This window comes from Calonectris borealis, chromosome 4, assembly GCF_964195595.1.
Source record: "Calonectris borealis chromosome 4, bCalBor7.hap1.2, whole genome shotgun sequence".
Classification (NCBI taxonomy): domain Eukaryota; kingdom Metazoa; phylum Chordata; class Aves; order Procellariiformes; family Procellariidae; genus Calonectris; species Calonectris borealis.
Genome location: NC_134315.1, coordinates 48094959 through 48119241, shown reverse-complemented (window position 1 = coordinate 48119241; position 24283 = coordinate 48094959). Strand labels below are relative to the sequence as shown.

At 36.7% G+C, this 24283-nt stretch overlaps 1 protein-coding gene across 1 annotated transcript in view; it reads right to left on the bottom strand.

Annotated features, from left to right (window-relative positions):
• Positions 1-429: 429 nt before the first annotated feature.
• PDGFC (platelet derived growth factor C) overlaps positions 430-24283 on the bottom strand; it is a 136247-nt gene continuing 112393 nt past the window's right edge. The window contains exons 4-6 of the mRNA XM_075149429.1: positions 8577-8784; positions 2766-2983; positions 430-2082 (exon numbers count right to left, since the gene is read on the bottom strand). Of these exons, the coding sequence (XP_075005530.1) occupies positions 1966-2082; positions 2766-2983; positions 8577-8784 (543 nt within the window). The 3' untranslated portion in view covers positions 430-1965. The remainder of the gene's footprint in view (positions 2083-2765; positions 2984-8576; positions 8785-24283) is intronic.

The following is a 24283-nucleotide window of genomic DNA, read 5'->3' as shown; positions in this document are numbered from 1 at the left end:
GGAGGTTGAGGGTGGGGCAAAACAGACCAGCTAAGACAGAATCAGAAGCTACCTGAGAATTTTCCAGAACTGATATCAGAAAGTCATACCAACTTGCAAAAACCTCCACATTTTCATCAGAACTCATTGTCACGATGGAAACGGTAACAGAAGATGTTATTTCAATTCGATGGCTTCACATGCACACAATTTTGAATATTTTGAATGTTTATACAAATAGCATTACATTCCTTCTTTTCCATTTTTATTCTTGTGGATTTACAGTAAAACAGAATTAATAAAGCAAGTGGAAGTCTTGGTAACAGAAGACTTCTGTTTCTGTTTTTTGTTTCTGAACTGACTTTCAAAATAGTAAGTAGAAAATCACCCTCTTTAACTTTTCCTATTATTGTACATTGAGCAGATACAAATATGCAACCACACAGAAACATTTATTCTCCCAAAATTAGCATTATTACTTTATTTGGTGATTCATTACAATCTGCAAATCCAATAGTCAAAAAAATAAACTAGGCATAATGTTAAAGCATTTTACAAGCAAAATACTTTACTGTTTCCTTTTCAATTTGCATAGGGTGGGATAAGTGTATTGGTTAAAGAATATAACGTACAGAAGAACAAAACCATAGTTCATCAAACTGTACTGAAGAGTGTTACAATCCTGTGAGTGAACAGTACTTAAACAGCTATAACCGTCAATGGAAAACCATACACTTCAACATTAACAAGGCTGCCTTCCCATGACCGTGATGCATCATGAAGGCTGCAAGCCACTGGGCTTCTCTTCTTATGTTGTAGATCATCCTACTTTAAAGAAATTAAAGAGTTAAACAAGCCAGAATGCATCTATCTATGCTCATTTCTTTTCTACTGGAACAAAGGCCAGAATGGAGAGAGGGAATTTTTAAAGTCAGCTTCTGCAACCAGTTATATTAATGTCTGCCTCTCATATTTTCAGTGTCATGGAGCTAGCAAGCTTAGAGCTTCATCCACACATCTCTGTTTATTATTACTGTGCAACCAGGTAAAAAACTGTATTTTCCCACTGTGTAGCAACAAACTGCAAAGAGATCATGCTCCTTTCCCATTGTAACCACATCTCTGTTCCTCCAACTGTATAAATCTGGCTTTAAAGTCTCACAAAACTAAAAAATAGTTGATCTAGGTTGTAATAAAAAAAGAATATTAAATACCTTTGGTAAAAATAGATATATTTAACAAGTTTAGAAAAGCAAATAGTTATATTGTCAAAAGGAGAGTATAAAAATGTACACAATAAAAAATAACAAACAAACCAACAAAAAATCATCAGCCGTAGTAGTAAGAATAAAGGCACTGTTCTTTTCAATGTTTGCTTCCTTAGCTCACGTTATTGTCCAGTCTTCTTTCTAAAAGGCAGGAACTTTACTAGAGCGTATGGAAAAATCCAGTCTTTCCTACCAGCATTAGACAAATTAAGCTTAATTCGGAACAAGACAGTCTGTTTTAACCCAAGTTTATACAACAGAGAACACTTCGATTTAGAGTACATAGGAGTAGTTGAACACAGAAAGAAAGATTTCAGGTGTTTTCAACCAGAGGCCAGATGTACTGGAGCTGTAGAAATGAGACAGCCAGCAGGATCACGTCTCCATGATGTGAGCCTTCTAACTTTATTTTTACTCCTAAATTATAAATCCATGTATTGTCAAGAAAATCGTGGGGAACAAAAACAATACATATATTTTAAATCCCTCATTGATGCCTTTCTCCCATCCTTTCACTGAGCCTCCAAACAGAGCTGTCACACAACATATAATCCCAGTTTGGCTTCTCCTCTTTTTAGAGCTCACTGTAAATCTTGAAGATGGAAGATCCCCAAAGCAAACAACTGAGATTACAGAAGGAGATAATGCACAAGCCCCATAATAGAATCAGCCATTGATTGAATGTGCTTTGAAAGAAAACAGCACAATTAAATCATGTTTATCCTTCAGTATTCCCTTTGCACACACAGTCACACTCCTCATGGTGTTCCAAGGGTACATCTGTCAATGATTTATGCAACCCCCGGACACCAATCCTTGGCTTCAGCTGAAGAACCTGAAGGAGAAGAAGCCAAGCATCAAGAAAACAGCAAGTGCTTCATCACACACCTAGACTATGAGCTAGATTGCACTGGAAACACACTGGATGACAGGAAGCCTATTAAAAGAACAGGCTTTCCTCAGCTGAATTTCTTCATTTATTCAACCCAGTAATTATTATTTTTGCTTTTACCTCAAGCCCTTTACAAAATTGATTAAAACATGTTGAACAGATACTTGCTTTTATCAAAGAAGAGAATCTTGCAGTTTCATATTTCTGCTTAATTTTGTTTAAGGGCTAATAGTATAGTTAACCCAATGGAATTATTAGATAATTCTATAATAAATAATTTTACCTACAGATTTATAACAATGGAAATGGACAGATATCCATTCCTTCATAAAGTTCACATCTAACACTAGAGAAAGCTGAACAAGGAGGTGTGGTTGTGATGTATCTGAACTGCACCAGTAAACAAATACCTCAGGAATGACTTAATAGTTCCACAGAAAAATATTTTAACAAGGAAGATAATACTTTTTTAATGTAACACCTCATTAAAATGGTAAAAAAATATTTACTATAAGTGCAATACATAAAATTTTAAAATATTAATATTGGTGCATTCCTACAGTAAAAATAAATTCCTTAATTGGCTTTCAGTATTTCCAAACACACAAATGTAAAAAAGTGCGTACCTCATGGTATTTTTTGGTGACTTTTGTTGGTACACATTGGCACTCATTGCAACTCTGATGACAACAGGCACAGTTTCCACCACAACGTTTAACCAGAAGACACAATGGCCAGAAGATGGTGTCAGTTCGCTTCAGCTCCTCCCTCAGTGACACTGAGAAGTTGCGAGGAGTACAACTATACAGCCGCACCTCCTCCTTTAGGAGGTTGAGATCGACCACTGCAAAAAAGACAAACAAACTGGTGCTTTTCTGATTCGCAATCCAACTTCGTTGGTGGTAAACTAACTTCAGCAGTGCAGAACCCGTGAGGAAAGTTCATTTTTGTGCAGGTGGTACAGTTTCAGCACACAAGTATAATACTGCCGTTATATGAATACCATGAAACCTTAATAGAATGATTATTGTATAGGAGTATTCACCAGTTAATTTATAACTCTGGCAGAGTTGGTTCAAGTTAAACAAAGCAAGCTTTGGCTACTATGTTCCAGTAAATGTTTTATCACATCAACCCTAATGGAGTTCCCTTTGTTCACGCTAATAGTCTGAGCTCTAGTGTTGCTATTCTGTATTAATTTTGGATTGGAGAAACACACATGGCAATTAAGAATCCTGCAAACCTCCAAACACATTTTTTATTCATTTGCATAAAGCATTCAAACTTCTTCCCTGCTAAAATTTCCATTATTGCTTCTTTGCAAGGGCGATGTAAGTATAAGAAAGAATCAAACCATTTATATCTAAAAGGAACACACTTCTATGGACTAAGAACTTCAAGAAGTTACGTCATCATCAGTGAATACAGACAAAAATAAGTACACAAGTATGTGTATCTATATAACTATTAGTAGACTCCATTTTTCCCTTCCTCCTTCATAGCAGCATATATATGAATTTCTGTTGCTTCTCTAGGTTTCATTTTCACTTGATGTGTCTTAAATAAAATACAGCTCCTCCTTGCAAGCACCTAACTTGAAGTGCAAGTTAAAGATACTAATATTTGGCACTAGTTTCCCTATAAACTGTATCACACTAAAATTTCACTATGCAATGGCTGAACAGCAAGCTTATGAAAAGATCTGAAACAGGGCAAGCTCCTTTAGGTTCACCTTAGCTGCATAACCAAGAAATAACAGGCCTTGAAAGAGGCAGTTAAGAGTGAAAAATTGGGATTGGTTTAGTGAAAAAATTAATACATTTTTTACTTTGATGAAAAGCAATGTAATTTCATTTATTTCAGAAAAGGCAGACTATAATGATCACAATCTGGGATCTTTCATCTGAACTGTTTCTCTCCAAACCTACCATGATTAAGGAACAGAAGGAATGTCTAATTCACAGGGGTACTCTATCTGGTAAAAAAAAGAAAAAAAGAAAAAGAAAACCCTATGATAATATGGCTACTGAGATGACTGAAATAGAGGTCTCGAACAAAGCAGCAAAGAGCTTTAAACCAACCATTTTTGAGCTAAATCAAGAAGAAACTAGGGGAAAAAATGTCCCAGGGCATTGATATTACTTGACAAATACTTTATAGTTATTGCTAGCAGTTCGTAAATAAAAAGATATAAAATAAAGCTAAAATATGTTCCTGATCTGAATCACCCTCTAGAGAAATACCTTTTTTCCCTCTACTGACTATGTCAAGAGCCTCTAGAGGTCACCAAGAAGAACTTCAGCCTATCAAGGCAAGATAATACCTCTCAGTTCTATTTAAACACATAAGAAATAAAGAAAATTTAGAAGCTGCATTTCTCTAGCAGAAATGCTCACCACTGCTGCCTCAGGAGCAGATCTTTGGGCAGCAATTTCATTCCATGTTTCTTCAAACATTTCTTTTGCAGACCATATCCAGATACTGGCATCCATAAGTAAGGGTTTATTGTTGTGAAAGGTGAGCTAAATGCACTGTAGCCTTTTCTCTGCTTGCACTTACAGTGAATGCCAAGCTGGGGCACTTCATTCCATCACTATCAGGTTAACATAGGCTCCTAAATAAACAATCTGATTTTTAAACGCAAGGAGTGTGTAATAAGTCCAATAAAATTACTGATAGGATGCCAACCTGCCTCCCACGCTGCAAGAGCATTCCTTGGGGAAAGCTGAGAAGGGAGCAGAGGAAAAGAGAGACAAAACTTCCAGGGGAGAGATTCACTGTGAGAAATTAGAAATGATTTAAGCTCTTCTGATCAGCTAATAGCTGTAGGCTGAGTCATTTAGAGGGTGGACATGTCTACCTCCATTAATCAAGGACTGTGGATAGGAATGGAGTACTTCTTTCTCCTGTTACGTTTTCAAACATATAATAAGTGAACTGTCTGAATGAGGATAAAATGCCTAAAACACAATGAGAGAAATGCTAGTCCTGCTAATACTTTCTACCGGTAGATTTCTACAGAGACTGACATGCTTGGTATAGTGAATTTCAAGAAGCTAAGCTTATGCATCCTAACACAACTGCTGCTTAGCCCTTCACCATGAGAAACTGAAAACTGAAGTTGGGCACTGATGCCTCTTCCAGCAAGCCCACCGACCAGCGGGAGAGAGATGCCTGTGTGGCACTGTGCTTCTCCGTTACCCCCTGCCTACTGGCAGCAGTTGAGGAATGCATCCATTTCCTGATACTAGCTGTAGTTATAACATAGAGGAAAGGGCAACGAACTAAAATGAGCAGCAAGCGTATTACACATTTTGTCACAAAATTGGAATGAATTTGAACTGAACCCCTCAGACCTGCAGACCCAAATTTTAAAAAGGTTCTGTGGAAGAACACGCAATCAGCTCTTGGCAGGTAGATTTTAGTGTGCCTTACTGTTACAACAGGCTTCAGGAGAGATGAAAAAAGTCATGTTTGATTTCTATGTTTTACAACGTACTAAGGTATATTGCTATTATACCTCACAATGAACCCTTGCCCTACCTTATGTAATTCAATTTCATTAAAAGGTCTGTGGCAAATTTATCTAGTGCTTATATAATCATTTCTTTGAAGTGTGTGAATGAAGCTGTTATTTTTTCAAAGAGTATCTGTCTGTCCAAAATTTATTTTAACACACTGTGGGCACGAAGTTAGATGAGAGAATGTATATATTCCCTTAAAAGTGTTTACTTAACCACAATAAAAGGTTATGTGGATTTCCCAAGTGCACTGAGTTACAGTACCTGTTATAATGTGAACATTTAAACACTCCTTCAACTTGGCTTCCACTCACGTACCATGTTTGACACAACAGTCAAAGTTCTTTTGTCTAGCACTAGCTCAGGAAGAATGGAAGGCTCTGCAGTAGCACATGAATGGGAAACACTAAAATAAAATAAGGGGAGAAGGAAAGAAAAGGGAGAAAAAATGTAGATGCAGGTAGGTCTACAGTAAAGTCTATTTCAAAAGTGTGCCTTCACTGGCACATACAACTGAAGTAATTCATGTTCACACCAGCCTGAAAGCAACTGTGTTCTGCAATTGGCAATGCAACTGTCTGGCATCTTCTGGGATGTGTATCGAGTACCACGGGGAACCCTCTTTGCCAAAACTTTTTTCCAGCTGGATGCTGCTCTCAAAGTCAACGAAACAAATTAAATTCTGGTTGAGGCATTTGTGTGTGGGCACAGATAACAGCAGGATGGTTTTCATTCCTAAGCACCTTGGAGATGTTCCTGGGAGTGTAAGTTTCATACTGGCTCCTACAATAGGACAGGGCTGTTACAAAACCCCAAACGAGGAGTTAAAAAAAAAAAAAAAGTCGTATAATTATATGAGAAAAGTATCTGCTAAGGACTACGGTTGGATTGTGACTCTTCTTCTTAAGTAGACTTCAGAATATGATCTAATGATTATGCATAGATTTCTGTGGGAAGCGATGGGATCATTTTTTGCACAGCAAAATGTATTTTATTTTTAAGTATGTTTAATATTATAAAAGAATTTAGGACTATATTTAGACATCAAAGCCTCTGAACTTGGTGTTTCTTCTTTCCTGGCTAGAAGTTTTTGGAAGCATTTTATCCAGAGAAAACATCAGACACAGAAGTTCTGTGGAATTTAAGTTGTCTAAATATAGTCTTTTTCATATGAATTATTAAGTAGGAGTAGAGGACAATACTCTTCTCTACATAAAGTAACATACACTTTTAATTACATTTTCATTTAATCTAGATGTAAACCGATGTTTGTCTATGAAAGCAGGACAGTAATTTAGCTTTTACATTGAAATATTGCAAAAATAAAACTGATCTAATTATAGAATCAAAGAGTTTGAAAAAAACAAACATTTTAGGGCATGCACTTCTCCCAAACATTTTTTAAAAAGATTTTTAAATACAGCAAACGTACTACTAGAAGGAATAACATTTAAAAAAGAAGGAAAAAAAAAAGAAAGAAAAAAAAAGGTTTGCTTTCCCTATCTATTGAATAGACCTAACAGTTAATACTATGTCATCTCAACTGGACATATTTTCTGCCTCAGGCTATTACATTACACATTTGGTAATGCAGTCTGAGGGTGGTCTCTTAAAGATAAATGTAGCAATACCGTGATATGTTTATGCAGTGGAAAAATCTATTTCATCATCTAATTAGAAGTCTTTAAAAGATTTACTCTGATAGTTTCTTTCTAAGATATGTCTTGCAGGGAGTTGCTTTTGTCTATATATATGTTATCCAACACCTGCATTTTAGTTTATGTAAGGTTTCACAAATTATATTTTGTTTTTCTCCCACTTACTGTATGCTTATGGCATACATTTGGCAAATACTGAATCTCTTTAATTAGAAAAGTGTTAAATGACTATCTGAAAGGCATGGTCCATTGCTGAAAGCTTTTTAAGAGATTTCCTCCCCTTTGACTCTTGATTTAGTTGCTGTGTGCACAGCTGTAGCAATACAGGTAGGGTAGAAGGGTTGATTTTTAGGCTCTGATCCAAGAATTAGCTGTCAAAAACTTGAATTTGAGTTATGAAAGGTTTTACTTCCTCCCTTTTCTTGCTGATCAGATGATAATCCAGTTTATGTTTGTCAACAGAGAAGTCTATTCAGTTATGCTCATATGTGTTCATTTTCGTCCTTTATGGTGGGCAAGGAAGGAGTTATCGCCTGCATGCTATCCATCCACATGGAATCCATAAACATGAAATAGTGGGCAGCATCTGGATGATATGTGGTAGAAAATTCATGAATGTCAAATGTAGATGGAAGAAAATTACTTGCTGAACAAGAAATAGCTCCACAAGTCTTGAAATACATAATCTACTTTACATCTGATGAAGTTGACAACTGCATGATCAAACTGGACATGGACACAGGGATTTCATGAGGTATCGTGGAAGAGAAACACTTAGCTAATCGCTCTCAATTCATATGGTGTAGAGACTGGAACAATTCTAAGGAAATAAACCAATTGTTCACATGATACCGTAAGTGTAAGAAATTACCTACCCCAAACAAAAAATAAAGTTTTTGCCCTCCTTAAAAAAAGAAACCCACAAAGTTAGATTATGTCACACAGCCAAGATGTCCTGCTACTTTGTGGAAATAAAGGTCTCACGGATTCCCTACAGAAAACTACCCTGTCTGCTTCTAATTTTTTTTCCCTTTGTTACTTTATCCTGCTAAATTCCTTTAAGTTTTGAGTTTAGTTACTGTCCTTTTTCAGATAATATAATGGTGAAAATAGCTAACAACAATGATCTCTGCTGTATTTCTAACGTATTCCTTTCTTGGAACCAAAATTCAAGGTGGAGAATGCTCTTAATTACTGTTTCTTTGTTAAGAAAACACACTCGTAGAAAGCTGCAAGGCCAGACAGAAGAGTAATTTACCTCTTGATTTCCTCCCATGAATATATGCCTTTCCAAGAAGTTGCCACGTTGGCCTGTACAAATCTTCCAAATCCAGTTGCCACCGATCTGGTTCAAGGTACCGGATAAGTTCTTCCACAGTACTAAATCCAGCAACGGCATTGTTTAATACATCTAACGGTAAAGCTGATGGGGGTAGCAATGACGGGCTAGGTGCTTCTGTGTGGTGCTGCAATCAAAGCCAAGAGAAGAGTACCAGTCAGAGGGTTAATGGATCTGCTTTGATGAAGTGCTGTACTTTATGAAGTTACATAGCTGGGAAAGTTTATAAGTGGCTAGCTTGTTTCCAATGTACAGTTTACCTAATAAGACAAATGACAAGAGTCAAAAAGTACCTAATTATTCTTCAGTGATAAGTGTAAACAAACTTCCAGTAGACAGTTTTCCCACTTCTTACATTTCTAGCCTTTAAGATAGCATGCCACTATACCTGTTCTTTGAAGAAGTTCACTGAGTGACAGACAAGATTTTAGAAATAGAACAAAGAGTGATTTGAAAATATGGCCCCATTACAAGCAATTACTGCAACCCTCTAGAAATCTGCAGAAACACACATTTCGCTGCCTTTCCTATGAAACTTAGCCACAATCTTTGTCCTCTTGTCTTTCAATGTAAAATATGAACATACCCTAGTACAAAGATAGCAAATATTCCCGCTCTCATCTATAGATGAAAAAAAGCACCAGTTGTGTTTCATACAGTACTAAGAATTACGTTTCTGGTTAAACAATAATTAACACAGTAATAACAACATCTGGCATTACTATAATTATTTCTCCATTAAGAAGAAAAAAAAATGTTCCCAAGGATATCAAAGTGCTGAAATTCAGTACTGAAAAAGTCTATGTACTTTCCCACAGCACAAATCTCACTGACAAACTCACTGGATCAGGGGTACTCAGTGACAGGCAATTCAAGCAAAGTGAGACTTCTGGTTTTGCTCACTCTACAATCTGTTTAAAAATTATACATTCATTCGTATTTTCAAAAGAATAAAAATAGGCGGGAAGAGAAGCCTAAGCAGGAAGCTGCTGCTGCACCACCATAAGTTTCTTCGGGCTTTTACACAGGCAGACATCACTACAGACATTATGTCCACAGTACTACACTAGAGCAATTTATCTGGACCATGTAAGAAGGGTGAAGAAGATTTGAACACTCGGCTGATTTAGGGGATGGGAAGGACAAGAAATCTCGAACTTAAATGCGCAATGATACATGCATCACTGCTTTCAAGTGTGGTCCATATAAGATTTAGGGAAAAAATTATTCACTCTAAGTACAGTCAGGTTTTGGAAAAGGTTGCCCAGAGGGGCTGCACAGTATCCATCATTGGAGGCGTTCAATACCTGACTGGATAAAGCCCTGAGCAATGGTCTGACCTCAGAACTGATCCTACCCTCAGCAGGAGGTTAAACTAGAGACCTCCTGAGGTCCCTTGCCTGAATTTTCCTACAACAATCCTACAACATAATATTAAGAATGAAGGACTGAATGTTCCTCCAATAAGTGAACTAACATGCTTCTTGTCCCTCCCCTGTGCAGTGTCTATTACTACTGCACAACATTTACATATATATTTGTTTATATTTATTAATATGTATTTTATATATTTATATTTATTTAAAAATCCTCATACCACTTCGTGTCCAAATGGCACTTTCAGTACTCTAATGTGAAGTGTATGCATACTGTAATTTTTTCCATTTATAATGTCAGATCAATTGTATTCATTTACCTTTTCAAAATGATCACAGAAATTGATGAGAAATTTAACAGTTACACAGGAAAAATTATTTATTAAAATAATCCTTGCAACACTACATACTAAACAGCAGTTTTCTAAAATACATATGCCTGTGATAGCTGTATTTCCTATCAATAATTATATTTTTCTTCCTGTGCTCTCAATTCTATTAAGTATGCTTTTTTGGTTTCAGAAAAATGTGTGGTTGAAAGAACAGCAAATGGAAGTAACCACCATGCCCTTCCTATTTTTTGCTTCACGGGTTTTTCCCTCTCCATCTTCAAGAAATGCAGTCACTAGAATGGTTTATGCTGCTTTTTAACTGGGAGTCTTCAAAGATAATACAAACCATAGTTCTAGTGTGCTGCTACTATTAATTTTATCATATTTTCATCTTGCTAATCTAGCAGCATTTCCAATAGAGTGAGTTAAGTAGTTTCTTCCCATTCTGGATGAATTTGGATTTCAAAAGTTAAAATATTTCTTTTCCTCTTCTCTCCACTGGCCACATTAAAAATAATAACATGTTCATCCATCTATTAGGTTATGATAATAAAGCAACAGATTCTGGTCTATAATTTAAATATTTGCTCTTAGCAAAACATGCTAGTCAGCAAGTTTCAAAATAGTGCTGTGACACTATAATTCAGATGGTCAAAAAAATAAATATTCCAAAATTTTTCTTCCTGTTTTTCTCCATGATGATGTATTTGTAACAGTCACATTTCCTGGTTTGAAGGTGTAGGGTTTTGCTAAGCTGAAAAACAAAAAAGGATCAAATGGTAGAACTATTACCTGAAGAAAAAAAAAAATCTATTTTGTTTCCATCTGAAGAATTTACTTCAGTGTCTCACTTCTACTGTGATTTTTTGTTGCCAATGAAATAGATGGATTCCAGGTGAAAATCCATTGGTCTACAATCTATTTCCATATTTACAACTTAGAACATGCAATACATATATAGGTACTAACCCATTGTTTTATGTTACTGTGGATTCAGTAGGCATTTGCGTGAATTAAAATGTTATGAGGAAACAGAATCATAGAATCATAGAATCATTAAGGTTGGAAAAGACCTCTAAGATCATCGAGCCCAAACATCAACTCAACACCACCATGCCCACTACACCATGGGGGTGTAGCGCCTCATCTACACGTCTTTTAAATACTTCCAAGGATGATGACTCCACCACTTCCCTGGGCAGCCTGGGCAGTTCCAAGGCTTGACCACTCTTTCAGTAAAGAAATTTCTCCTAATGTCCAATCTAAACCTCCCTTGGTGCAACTTGAGGCCATTTTCTCTTGTCCTATCGTTAGTTACTTGAGAGAAGAGACCAATCCCCACCTCGCTACAACCTCCTTTCAGGTAGTTGTAGAGCGCGATGAGGTCTCCCCTCAGCCTCCTCTTCTCCAGGCTAAACAACCCCACTTCCCTCAGCCGCTCCTCATAAGACTTGTGCTCCAGACCCTTCACCAGCTTCGTTGCCCTTCTCTGGACATGCTCCAGCACCCTCAAGCAGATCAACACTCCCGCCCAACTTGGTGTTGTCTGCAAACTTACTGAGGGAACACTCAAATGTTGAATCATTGCGCTTAATGGTAACACAATTAAAGTTGTCATCACTTTCTAATCATTCTTACAGCAAACCAAAACATAAAGAAAAAGTAATTGAAACAGCAAAATTGCACAATTTTGAAGACGAACATTTTAGAATAAAGTAGTTAAAATCTCAAGATTAAGAATGTTTTTTTCCATAATCTCTTAATTTAGCCAATTTAAATAAAAGTTAAAATGTACCAAAGATTAAAGATAATTGATATCATAAAGCTATAAATGTTGTAATTTATATTTATAACATAATAACCTTTATGAAATCTCAATTCAATAAATTGTTTAATATAAATGGTAATTCAAATTATACTCTACATTGCTTTTACTTGCTACTACTTATTTTATAATTTAAACCTTTTGGATAGAATGTCCAGGGCAGCATAAATGGTACTCCTTCCTTTGACTAAAATTATATCTTGGAATTTTATACAATTTATAATTTCATTTGGTTTTCTCAAAGTTTTTTTTTGTGTTCTGTAGACAATGTTTACACCTGCAGTAAGGTTTTACTCTCAGAGAAGATAACAGGAGAAATCACTTAATGCAAGAAATTAAAACTCAACTTCATTGACGGGACATACCTTTTAGAGCAAACAAATACAAAACTTCAGCATAACTCTGAAATGTAGCATCATAGTTGCAACTCCAAAATGCTGAAATGCTCCTTAAATGGAGCTTTGCCTCACTTTATAGCAAGTCCATCACTTCTATTATAATTCCTTCCAATTAAATAATCTCAGATAAAAATCCATGTGCCTACAATTAAATCTACACCTCTCTTGACATTCCTACTCTGACCCTTGCTTCCCCCTGCATGCCTGACACAAACTGATGTTGTCAAGCCGCTCTCTGTGCAGTGCTACTGACATCAGTACTCAGTAGGTCTCAGAGATGCAATTGCACTGCAGAACAGTGATGTGAAAGCCTCACAGGAGGACCACCAATGAGCTCTAGCTGTTTTGCTGCGCAACACTGATGGAGACAATAAAGATGATCTTACAATGAAGTAGCTATCTGTCAGCTGTACATCTATTCTATAGCTGGTATCACTTACTCCACAGAACTATATCATGTCTCCCCTAACAGGTCAGCTAGCACATAATCAACCTTTGCTATAACAGACATCTCTTTATCTGACAGGGGAGACGTAACCCAAGACAGCAGACACTTGCTTAGATATAGCAGCTATCCAAAATAGCTTTCCTGATGGAGACCACTTACTGGGAAGTAATGTTCTCCAAGCTTTTCTACGACAAATACTAATCGACAGTAAACACTTTTTCTGTCATAGCAGCACATCCTCGATTAATACCATGTTTTAGGCTTGACACCACCTTTTTTATTTTTTTGCCTGAGCATGAATAATTTCTGTCAAGACAGATTTGAAAAATACATCAACAAGTTCTGTATTTAATGTGATACCTCTAGTAAACAAAACACACTATGGTTCTTGGTTTTGTGCCCAGGAAACAATTTCAATTTACTTTAATAAGAATAAACATGTTTAAAACCAAAATAGAGCCAAACAGTTGCGTCTTTACTGTTAGTTAAAATGATTCAGGATGAAAACCAGAGCAGAAAACATAGGGCTTCTGCTGCCCTGTAGAACAGCCAAGAATGACAATTAGTGTTGGATCAAACAGAATTTTCATTAGGTCTGTTTATATTGTATTTCTGTATGTATACTTCACTCTATCAAAACAAATACTTTGTAGAAATCCCCTAAGGTGTTTACAAGCGTAAAAGACAGGCAAATAGACCAAATTTAGGCAAAAGTTTAAGAAATGGGCTTGGAAAAAAGGAAGGAAATAATATAAAGACTAATTTCACAAAACTATCCAGCCCTGAAGATTATAAATAACAAGACTACCCCAGAAGAAACTTAGAGAGTAAAATGCATTTTAGGGTGCTCACAATGTTAGTTGTGCCCTATTAAAGGAATCAAAGCTACTCCATCTAGCCTCTTCCCAAAGGGGAAAGGGTAGGACACTCTTATACGTAGAATAAGAAGGCGACCATCAGTGAAGCAGTAAATCAGAACAAAAACTGCAACAAATGAATTTGAAATTGCCTAGTTGAAGCTCAAACCTAAAGGATGATTTCATGTGTAGCCTGACTTGAAGACTTGTGATTAATTTCTTGTTCTGGCACATACTTCCTATGTGATCCTGAACATAGTATTTAGGCCACAGCTTCATGGTGTAAAGCATCTGGCAGTAGTACCTCCTTGCTACGCCAGCATGACTGTGTATGTGGCTGCATCATAAAGAAGAAATAATCTTTCTGAAAAAGAATATTTCTCATTTCCTTTTTTCTTTAACCACAGTTTTATTCACAGTGCAGACCTTCAACAGCTAAGCCATCACAACCAAAAGCACAGCGGCTGCTAACACAAACGTTTTTAGATTCACTCTGGCACCAGGAATTTCATAGCATGGAGGTTTGTAACACAGCCTTATCAAATCTATAACTTGAGCATAAGGGCAATTCCTTGATCTCACAAGTTCTGTGAGAGAATGACTACAATAAACATTTATTAGATCCTCATTATTGGTTTATCTGAAGAATGAAGAATCCAGAAGTATTTTAGAAAGATAAAGGGTAAAACTTCGGATATGAGACTGTATGTTATAACCTTTCCCGTTCTGCCGCTATCCATCTGTTCTTCCCTTGCACTGAACCTGCTCCAAGGATAAACAATTCAGAACAAAACAGCACTCGCCCACAATCTACACAAGAACAGCTCTTAAGCACCATCACAATCTAAGCAAGGCCTTCCTTTTGCTCCTGTCTCATAGGGTAGGACTGTCAAGGTACTGACACTACCCTCTTCCAGTTAAAGGAGGGGCAAGAAGTAATTTTGTTAGTTTGCTGCAGCCAGGAGTGAGGAATTTCATGTTTAATAACGCAATCACTGAGTTAAGACTGGAACAACAAAAACAAGTGAGTCAAATACTTGGCATGACAGGACACTTACAAGTAGTGAATAATATGTCCAAAATAATTCCCTCTCCACAAAAGAAATCCCCATTTTTTTCATTTCTTGTCTTGAAGAAAACACTGTCAAGCAGTTTCTGAAAGAAAACCCATTCATCAGTTGGCAAAGTTTGGAGAGAGTATTGAACATCAGTATGGTTTAATCAGACTAGAAGGGACTCTATAACAAAGAAAACCTCAGAGGAACCTCCCCTCTTCCGAAAACCAACTAGGATCAGTACTTTGAAAGAAATAACATATTTCTTCTAATAAAACAGTCTTACAGCTTTTTTTTTTTTAATTATTATACAAGAACCCTCCAAGTCCTGCTTAGATTTAGAGATACGCTCTTGAAACTAATAGTACATGCACATTCTTGTAACACAATAAAGCAAGCCTGTTTTCTTCCTTTATAATCACAGGTAGCCCTCCTATTAGCACCATTAGAAGCTGTGAGTGAGAGCAGATATCCAACTCTTTCCGAGTTTGCCCTGAGGACATAGAAGCTTCTTGGCATAACAATAGCTCTTTCTTTTCTCCCTTAAGTACATGCCGTAATACCTGTGAAAAGCCTCTAGAAATCCCACCTAGCTGAAAAAGCACAAACTTCTACTTGCTCCCATGTATGCAGTACAAAAAAGCTAATCCATTTGTGAAAGTCTCACGTGTAAAGACATCTTCTCTGTGCAACCTGCACCACTGCTATGCAAAATGTTAGTCCTGTTCAACTAGCAATGTAGAAGGAAATGGAGATGATCTGTAGCTGGGCCTGCACACAACCACCTAAGCAGAGAAATCAAGTGCCAGGATCCTCTTCTTTTGCCTCCAGCAAAGGAATGAAAAAAAGAAGGAGCAAAGACAGATAATCAATTTAGACTGCCAAAGCCAGGGAATAAGGCAAGGATGTTTACTTGCATGTGACAGAGATGGAAGCCAGGAAGGCCGGCACAGTTCCCATCCATTGCAGCACTTCTTACTTTTTTAGCTGAAGTTACTGTCACAGCAGCGAGGATGGTTCCATGAGAGACAACACAGCAGCTCCAGGGCTGCTAAGTAGGTAGTCTGGTAAATTAAGCTCCAGTGGCACTGAAGTAAACATGCATCTCATTCAGCTATCCTCACTTCAGGGACGTAACTTTTGCCAGTCAAATGACATAGATTAGGGGGATAAACCCTCCTCAATTTAATCAGCTACTGCACATGATATCCAGAAGGCAGGATGACAGCCCCTGCTTTCCTTACTGGGCCTCCAGCTCTCTGCCTTTCACAGGCTCTCTAAATTTTCTGTTCTTATATTGTGCTACAACTGCTTGTCAAAAGCTTGTCCGGCCTCTCTTCATATGCATGCAGGGCTTTCCTTTACTTGGAGCACAAGTCTTACGAGGAGCGGCTGAGGGAACTGGGGTTGTTTAGTCTGGAGAAGAGGAGGCTGAGGGGAGACCTCATCGCGCTCTACAACTACCTGACAGGAGTTGTAGTGAGGTGGGGGTTGGTCTCTTCTCCCAAGTAACCAGCGATAGGACGAGAGAAAATGGCCTCAAGTTGCACCAAGGGAGGTTTAGATTGGACATTAGGAGAAATTTCTTTGCTGAAAGAGTGGTCAGGCCTTGGAACAGGCTGCTCAGGGAAGTGGTTGAGTCCCCATCCCTGGAAGTATTTAAAGGACGTGTGGATGAGGTGCTTAGGGACATGGTGGTGTTGAGTTGATGGTTGGGCTCGATGATCTTAGAGGTCTTTTCCAACCTTAATGAATCTATGATTCTATCTCACTGAGGACCTTATTTGCTGAGTATTCATGTGCTTGCACCAATTTACATCTTAAAGCCAGACAGAGATGGCTTTCCAAACTCTACATTGGCATTTTTGTTATGGCACTTTGAGCATTGCTTCCCAAATTGTGCATCACTTCTACTCTCCTGTCTGTAACCACCAACAGAAGAAAGGTCACAAGGGAAAGTGAATGCGTTCATGCCTTTCTGTCTCTGCCTGTCACAGGTGTGAATAAAGGAATAAAGATGTGTAAAAGCAGTGTTGGGAGCCTAGCCTAACACTTCCTCAGCTTAAAGTTTTGAGATAAAATCAATTTTAAAAAAAGTTTTAAATATTGCCCCAGACAGAGTTTCTGTGCAGTTCACAGAGAAGGCCTGGAATCCTAATTGTGCTGGAAACAACAGGGAGATGCTCTCAAGGAAATTAGCAGCATGAAAATAGCACAGGATGTCGCTAATCATCAGCCTTCTCCTGGCAAATTGGAGATTTTTGCCTGAAGCCCGTGCACCCTGACACCCTTTGAAATACACAGCATAGGTGTGAGAGCCTCTCTTGTGATGACAAAGATGACACACATCCAGAGCAAGTCCATAAACCCTCAGAGGATGTCATCAATAGCAATAAACTCTGGAAACCATTTTAAAAAAATTTAGTGATTTGGTTAATTCAGTGAATTAGTGATCTATAATCACATATGTGTACACATATATATGTGTGTGTATATATGTATATTTTGCTTTTTTCTGTGATCACATGTATCAGCAATAATCCACACTACCTCACTTTAAAGGCAAAAAGAAGAAAACTAATGCTCACAGTACTGTATTGTATGGAAGACCGTATTATCAATACACTTCATCATGGTAGTTGTAGTGTTTTCTATTCCTAGGAAATATATACACATAGAGAACTATCTTTGTTGGATGCAGTTGCATGGAATTATGGATTTTTTTCAGCACATCTGGTAAGTCTCACCGAAGCAGCGCATGCTACTTCACCAGGATTTCATAAGCACTATAAAATTACTAAATTTCTCTCTCCTGTTCCCTACTGAAAATATTCGTTACTCTGCAAAATGATCCAGTGATTCTTGTATTCTTTTGGGCAAGAACTTTAATTCCCTGATTTATTCTTTTGGTTAATTAAGGAGACAAGAGATATAAACAATTCTGCTTGAAAGCGTGTCGCCGGCATCTCTGGCAACTGCAGAGGTCTCAAACCATGAAGCGTACAACGCCTGTAAACCCTAGAATCCTAGAATCCGTAAAGCTTGGAGATTCAGCCTGCTAGCTGCAAGGGGAGACAAGTTTTGATGCCTTTATACCTTTGCCATGGGTTTTTACTATATTTCCTTCCATTAGGAATTTGTGGCCGTAGTACTCAATAATAAGATTTTTAGATAGAAGGTTGAAAGAACTGCAAGACCTCTCGTGACTTGGACGTATTACGACTCAGTTGCCACACACTCAGCCTTATTCTGACAGCATGTCCTGACGTACTGAGTTGAACAGGGAGCATTTAAAAACAAACACTTAGTCTGTAATGAATCAGGTCTAATAGTGTAGAACAAGCTATGGCATAGAGTATCTCCATAGCATAAAAAGTTTCAAAGTGAAATCAGTATGTCAGTTTTCGTCTAGAGTCCCTTCCTCAAATAATGTGTCTTTTTTGTTGTTTTCAGATTACTGTAGATATGCAAACTAATTTTAGGTATATAATTCCTGGGTTTTGGTTCCTATAAAGTATACCTGTAGCAGAATAATATCTAAACCCTAATTACTTCCAAAAACTTACTTTTTAGAGAACATTAGCTTCTTGTTTATACATCCCTCTCTTCTAAATGAGACTTCAATCAAAATTTACAGCAAGCTCTCCCCACTCCATACAAGTGTGTGTGTGTATATATATATATACGTGTGTGCCATAAGAAAAAGTCAGTCTATCTTTTGTATCCTAGTAACAACTGCAAAATATTTTGATTTCTGAACTTCAGAGAAACTTGCATTATAACATCCTCAAACCAAACATACGCAATACATTTAAAACTAACTAGATGTTTATTTATCTCATGGATGTGCACATAGAAGGACTATAACTGCAACTTAAAAAAGTTAAAACCCAGTAGATAATTTTCTTTCTTGTATTATTTGAACACTTAATAAAAATATTTAGTCTAATTCAGACCATGGGCAATACTAATATCTATATTCACATTTTAAAGAGTCAAAGAGTGTGTGTGTGTGTGTGTATACAAAGTACCTGCTGTAAACAACTGAAAATAGACTGTATATAGGCAAAATGAAATCCCAAAATAACTTACTGAAGTACAGTTTCTCTCACCCCAATCTCATAAAAATCTTTGTTTGGAGAAAGTCCTGCAATGTGTCTTTTGCTTGCAGCATGGTGCTAAAACAAGCAAAAAGCCCCGACGTCTAAGAAATTATCATCTCCAAATCTGATAGCATTTTTTTTATATTCACAGAACTGTCGTAAACAAATTAGCAGCTGCAATGAATCATTTCAATGTGTTGAACGTGTGAGGGAACGCGTGTCCTTTATAAGCATTCGCTAAAAGTTTGGTTGAATCACTTGTAGCGGACATCGTCAGCAATCTTCTGTCTTGACAAACCTCTGCTCAGGATAGTAGATTAACACACATGGAAGTGCTTCTGATTCCTGGATGCTAAGTTTTGAAAACACAAAGTATTTTCCTAAATAGTAACTCTGTCCTCCCTATCTTAGCAGTCTTCCTTACTATACAAACTACTCATCATAGTATTTAAGGATATTTAAAGTTTATCTTCTGCTTATCTATCATCTCTCATTGTTAAAGGCCATCTGCAGTCTCATACCTATTTCCAGGGCAGAACTCTGTATTGATTACTTGCTGTTTTCTCCTCATACTGCTCTCATTGAGGACCTAAAGTAGAACTCTACAGAGACCCTTCTAAAACTACCTCTTCATTCTTTCATTGCTTCATGGCTTTCTGTACATACCCACTATCACCTTTCTATATGTCAACTATAAACTCTTGAGGTAACTTGTTTTTTGTTTTGTGCTTGAATTGTGCTTGTGATAAAGGCAATAGTGTACTTCATGACTGTTTATAACAGTAATAACAACACTTTACACTAAAATATTCTTTCATGAACATCCAAAGATACTTGAATGCACGTATGAATAGACAGCTGAACAAGATATATATCAAATACTGAGAGAGAGCAAGAAAGAGAATCTCTCTTCTCAGTATTTATAACGAGATCCTAATAAATTTTTTTACAGTTCAGATCAAATGTCATATTTAGTGTACAGAGACACCTGGCTCCAAGATTTAGTTGAACTTTAGCAGAAAGGGAGAACCAAAAGAATCCCACCACAAATTAATTTCTTTCACTGAAACTTTGATACTATGCAAGTCCTGTACACACACCTGTTGTAGGCTGAAATGTAGAATAGCTTTTACTTCAGTTAGGAGAAGGATTTGCAACAGAACAATCTGAATTATGCTTAAAATGTGAAATTATCATCTAAAAGGAGGAATATAATTGTAATTGGACAAGCAGTAATGCAAGAGCCTCAGTGCACAAATGAGTCAATGCAAAAAGAGATTCCCACAATCAGACTGCAGTGAGCACATAGATATAGCACAATGAGTATTTGCTCAAATCTTATTGCAAATGGGGTTACCGTGATTATTAATCACTTTGTTTATATACACACCCAAATTCATACAGGAAACACACTTGCATCCGTTACATTTATGATTTACAGAAGGATTTTTTTGTTGTTGTTCTGTACACAAAGCTTTAGTTCTTACTTGACAGACAGTAGTTTATATGGAATAAATAGTCAAAGTAAGTGCAGCTGTTCTGAATAGAAAAAAGTTTTTGTACATTCTTCTATGACAGGGGATGTGGTCAGCCATAATTAAAGGACATCATGTTTGCAGACCTTTTTTTAAATTACACATTTTACTCAAAATACGTGAATACTTATAAAAAACTTAACCAAATGGAACAACAGCAAGTGTTTGGAGTTAGGAAATGAACTGCTCTTTAAGTTCCCTCTAGGTGTTAGAAATGGGTGGCTGTTGTTAAGAAAATGTTTACTTATCCCAGGAGGTTCACAGGAGGTTCATCAAATATTAAACACTAGGAATGACTGTTTATTACAACTGGAAAGTGTATTTGGCAAGGATGTTGAAAATGACTTCTACAGTACATGCAATTTTCATTTGATCCTTCAGTATACATGTTAAATTGCATTCCACAACAGGTTTCTGTTCATTTCATATCACAATAAAAGGCACACACCCAACATTCCTGTACAGCAGAGACTGCAAATCAGAGCTTGTCCTGCCTTGAAGGTAGAAAGTCCTTGAACGAAACATTACTTTACAGGGAGGGAACGTCAGCTCTGTCCTCATATATCAGTTCTTAGTGTCATCAAACATGTTAGAGACTGACCATATTTTAAGATTTGTGAAGAAAAATACTTTGTATTTTTTGCCATATTTAAATTTGCTTTACATGTAACATACAGGTTACATACCCAAAAAACATGGTAGAGACTACGGCTACATTGCTCATGTAAAGATTCTCACACTGTTTCCACAAGGCAGACTTAAAATCCGTGAGATAGCTTTTATAGCTTTATACTAATAACCATAATGTTGTGTTGACATACTCTTAATGTTCAGCTGTACCACTTCTACCTACATATTTTCCACTATATCTCTTAATTCCCATCTCCCATACCTCATTATACTTTCATATATATTATGCACACAAGCATAGTATATGTGATTACACAACAACTAAAAGGCAAAATTAATTGGGAAAGTATGCTTAATAAGAGAAATTTAAGAAAAAACATTCCAAAAACTCTTGCATTTAGGAGTAAAACATTAAAAGCATAAATGCAAAAACTGAAGTAGAGAAGTCCTGAAGTAGAATAAACAGCATTACAGGGGACCAAAACCTAAATAGGAGACAATGTGATCCTGTTATGAAAAAGGCAAATCTTATTCAGATATATTCAGAACAGCACCATAAAGCTAGACTACTGAGCTGCCAGAGAGGTCTCAGCTGAAATACAGTGTTCAGATTTATCTCCAGCACTTGTAAGATATAGGCAGAGAGAAAGAGGATATTCAGAGGAAAAAGCAAGAAGGAAAGGAAAATATGAACTACGATAAAAGACTGAGTAATACAAGTTTCTCCAACCCAGACAAGAATAGACTGACAGGAGATGTGATAACAAACGTGTAAGAGAGCATCAGATGATCAGCTGTTCCGTAGGCCATCAATGACAGGGAAGATTTATGTTAGATATTAGAAAAAAATTTCATACTATGTAAAGCAGTGCAACAAATGATTGGGGAAATCTCTGAAATGTTCGCCCCTGAAATTCAGGAACAGTACAAATACCTAGCAGGAATGAGCTTGGTCTATCTACTCCCTGCTTAGAGCAGGACAATGGTTCGGAAAAGATCCCACTGAGTTCCCTTCCAACCTTGCATTTCTGTGACTGCGTTAAACATCATTTATCTGGTAACCTCACTGTTTCTAGAAAACATGTAAAATTATGCTGAGGGGAATGCGGAATTCTAGAAACAAATTAATTCTAAATCATTCTAAAATCTATGCTATTGACTAGCTATGCCCCAAACTCTTCTGTATATATAACCAAACTCTAATACATGTTTTTCCTCAGTGATTTGTACGTTTGTACGTACCTCCATTTGTACATTTTTAACCCTTTAGATTTGTTCTATTAATGCTGTACTAAAAAGCAATAACTGCATGCCTGTATATCTAAATATAGAATATTTGGTAGAAAAATATGTATTTTTTTGTTGTTTAACTCACATGAGAATATGAAAATTAATGAAAGTACTCCAATTTTGGACTTTAACTTAACTACTTTCTTGTGAAGAAAAGTAGGGAGTCACGGGTTTTTAAGAAAAGTTGGTTCCTTAGGAGCAGCAGTAGTTCCTTAGGCAGTATCATTTACAATTTCTTTGAAGCCTTAAAATAGTATGTAATATTATCCATTTAAGAACATGGCTTTAGCATTAACTATAAAACAAAAGTAGACGCATTTCTGTCATGCTCTACTTTTTCAATCTCTATGGCCACTATATAAAATGGATCCTTCAAAGATGGTTTGAAAGCAGACTACTTCATTCTATTTCTAGTAGGCTCCCACGAAATTTTGTGCTGCTTATAGCATGACCAAATAAATTAAAATAGAATAGGTTGAATTTTAAGGCACCACTATAAGTAACTGCCTCAGCCTGATTCTTGGTGTTATTAAAAAAAAAAAAAAAAATCATTGAAACAGTCTAATAATTTTTATTATGATGCATAAATATATAATGTTTTCCTTTATACATGCAATTCCTTCTCAGCCCTTTCCTTGACACATGTTAAAAAAAAACATAAGAAGGAAAGCTGAAATCTGCCAAGTAATAAACCCATAGTATTAACAAATCCAGTATGTTGTAGAGCAAATCTCATTCTCTGGAAGACTGCTAGTAAATCAATCAACTTCCATTAAGCCTGGAAGAGCGTTGGTTATAACACTGTCACTGTCTACAGATGTGGCCGAAATTATCTCTAACTGGTCTGGTCAACTAGACCAAGTCTTTTAATTGATATTTTTTAAAAATTATGTTAATTAGGGCTTGCTAACAAAATATGAGTAAGGGTGGCACTCTCTGTAACAGAAATGATGGAAAAATCATGGTGACTTATGTACTCAACCATGCCATTAATCTTCCTTGTAATGTTTTAAACGAGTCTATTCAGGCATTGTTGCCTGATTATGGCCCCAATCCCGCAGCCAGGACTGCTAGCACTATCGGGCTGACTTAAAGGGGTCTCCCTCCTGCATCTCCTTTCACATTCCTTCTCTGTTCTTGCACATTCACCATGCTGTAAAGCTACAAAGTCAAAATACTTACCTGCACAAAAAAAAGGAAGTGCCACACACTAACGCTGCACTAACCTTAGGTCATTTACAGAGTACTGTTCTACCTATCACATTTAAAGAAGGCAAGTATTTTTTTTATTTCAAAGGCATAATTTTAAAAGAGTTGTAAAGCCTTCTGCAGAGGCGTTGCTCATTCTATTTCTCATGTGTACCCTCTTTATAAAAACTGGGTTTTTAACACCCAGTTGAAAATGAGTATTTACACACTGAAACATAATTTTTTGCTTGTATTTATACTTAAAATATTTTATCCTTCAGTCTCTTATTTTCCTGTTCACTGATTCAGGAATACTGGGTGTTTCTGATATGTCATGTAGAATATATGGAACTAATTACAGAACATAGACATCAAAAACTGTGGTTTTCTCAGCTTTAATTAATTGTGGTTTCACAGGCTGCTATTCATTGCAATCTAGGAAGTGGTTAGATGTGGGGTTTATTATCAGTTTAAATAAAGAGCCAAAGTGTGAGGCATTGGTTCCACCTGAATTTTCCAGCCCATAAAAAAATATGATTTTCTATGAACTGCAGACATTGTTTTCATTCTGTTGAACCCAACACTACTC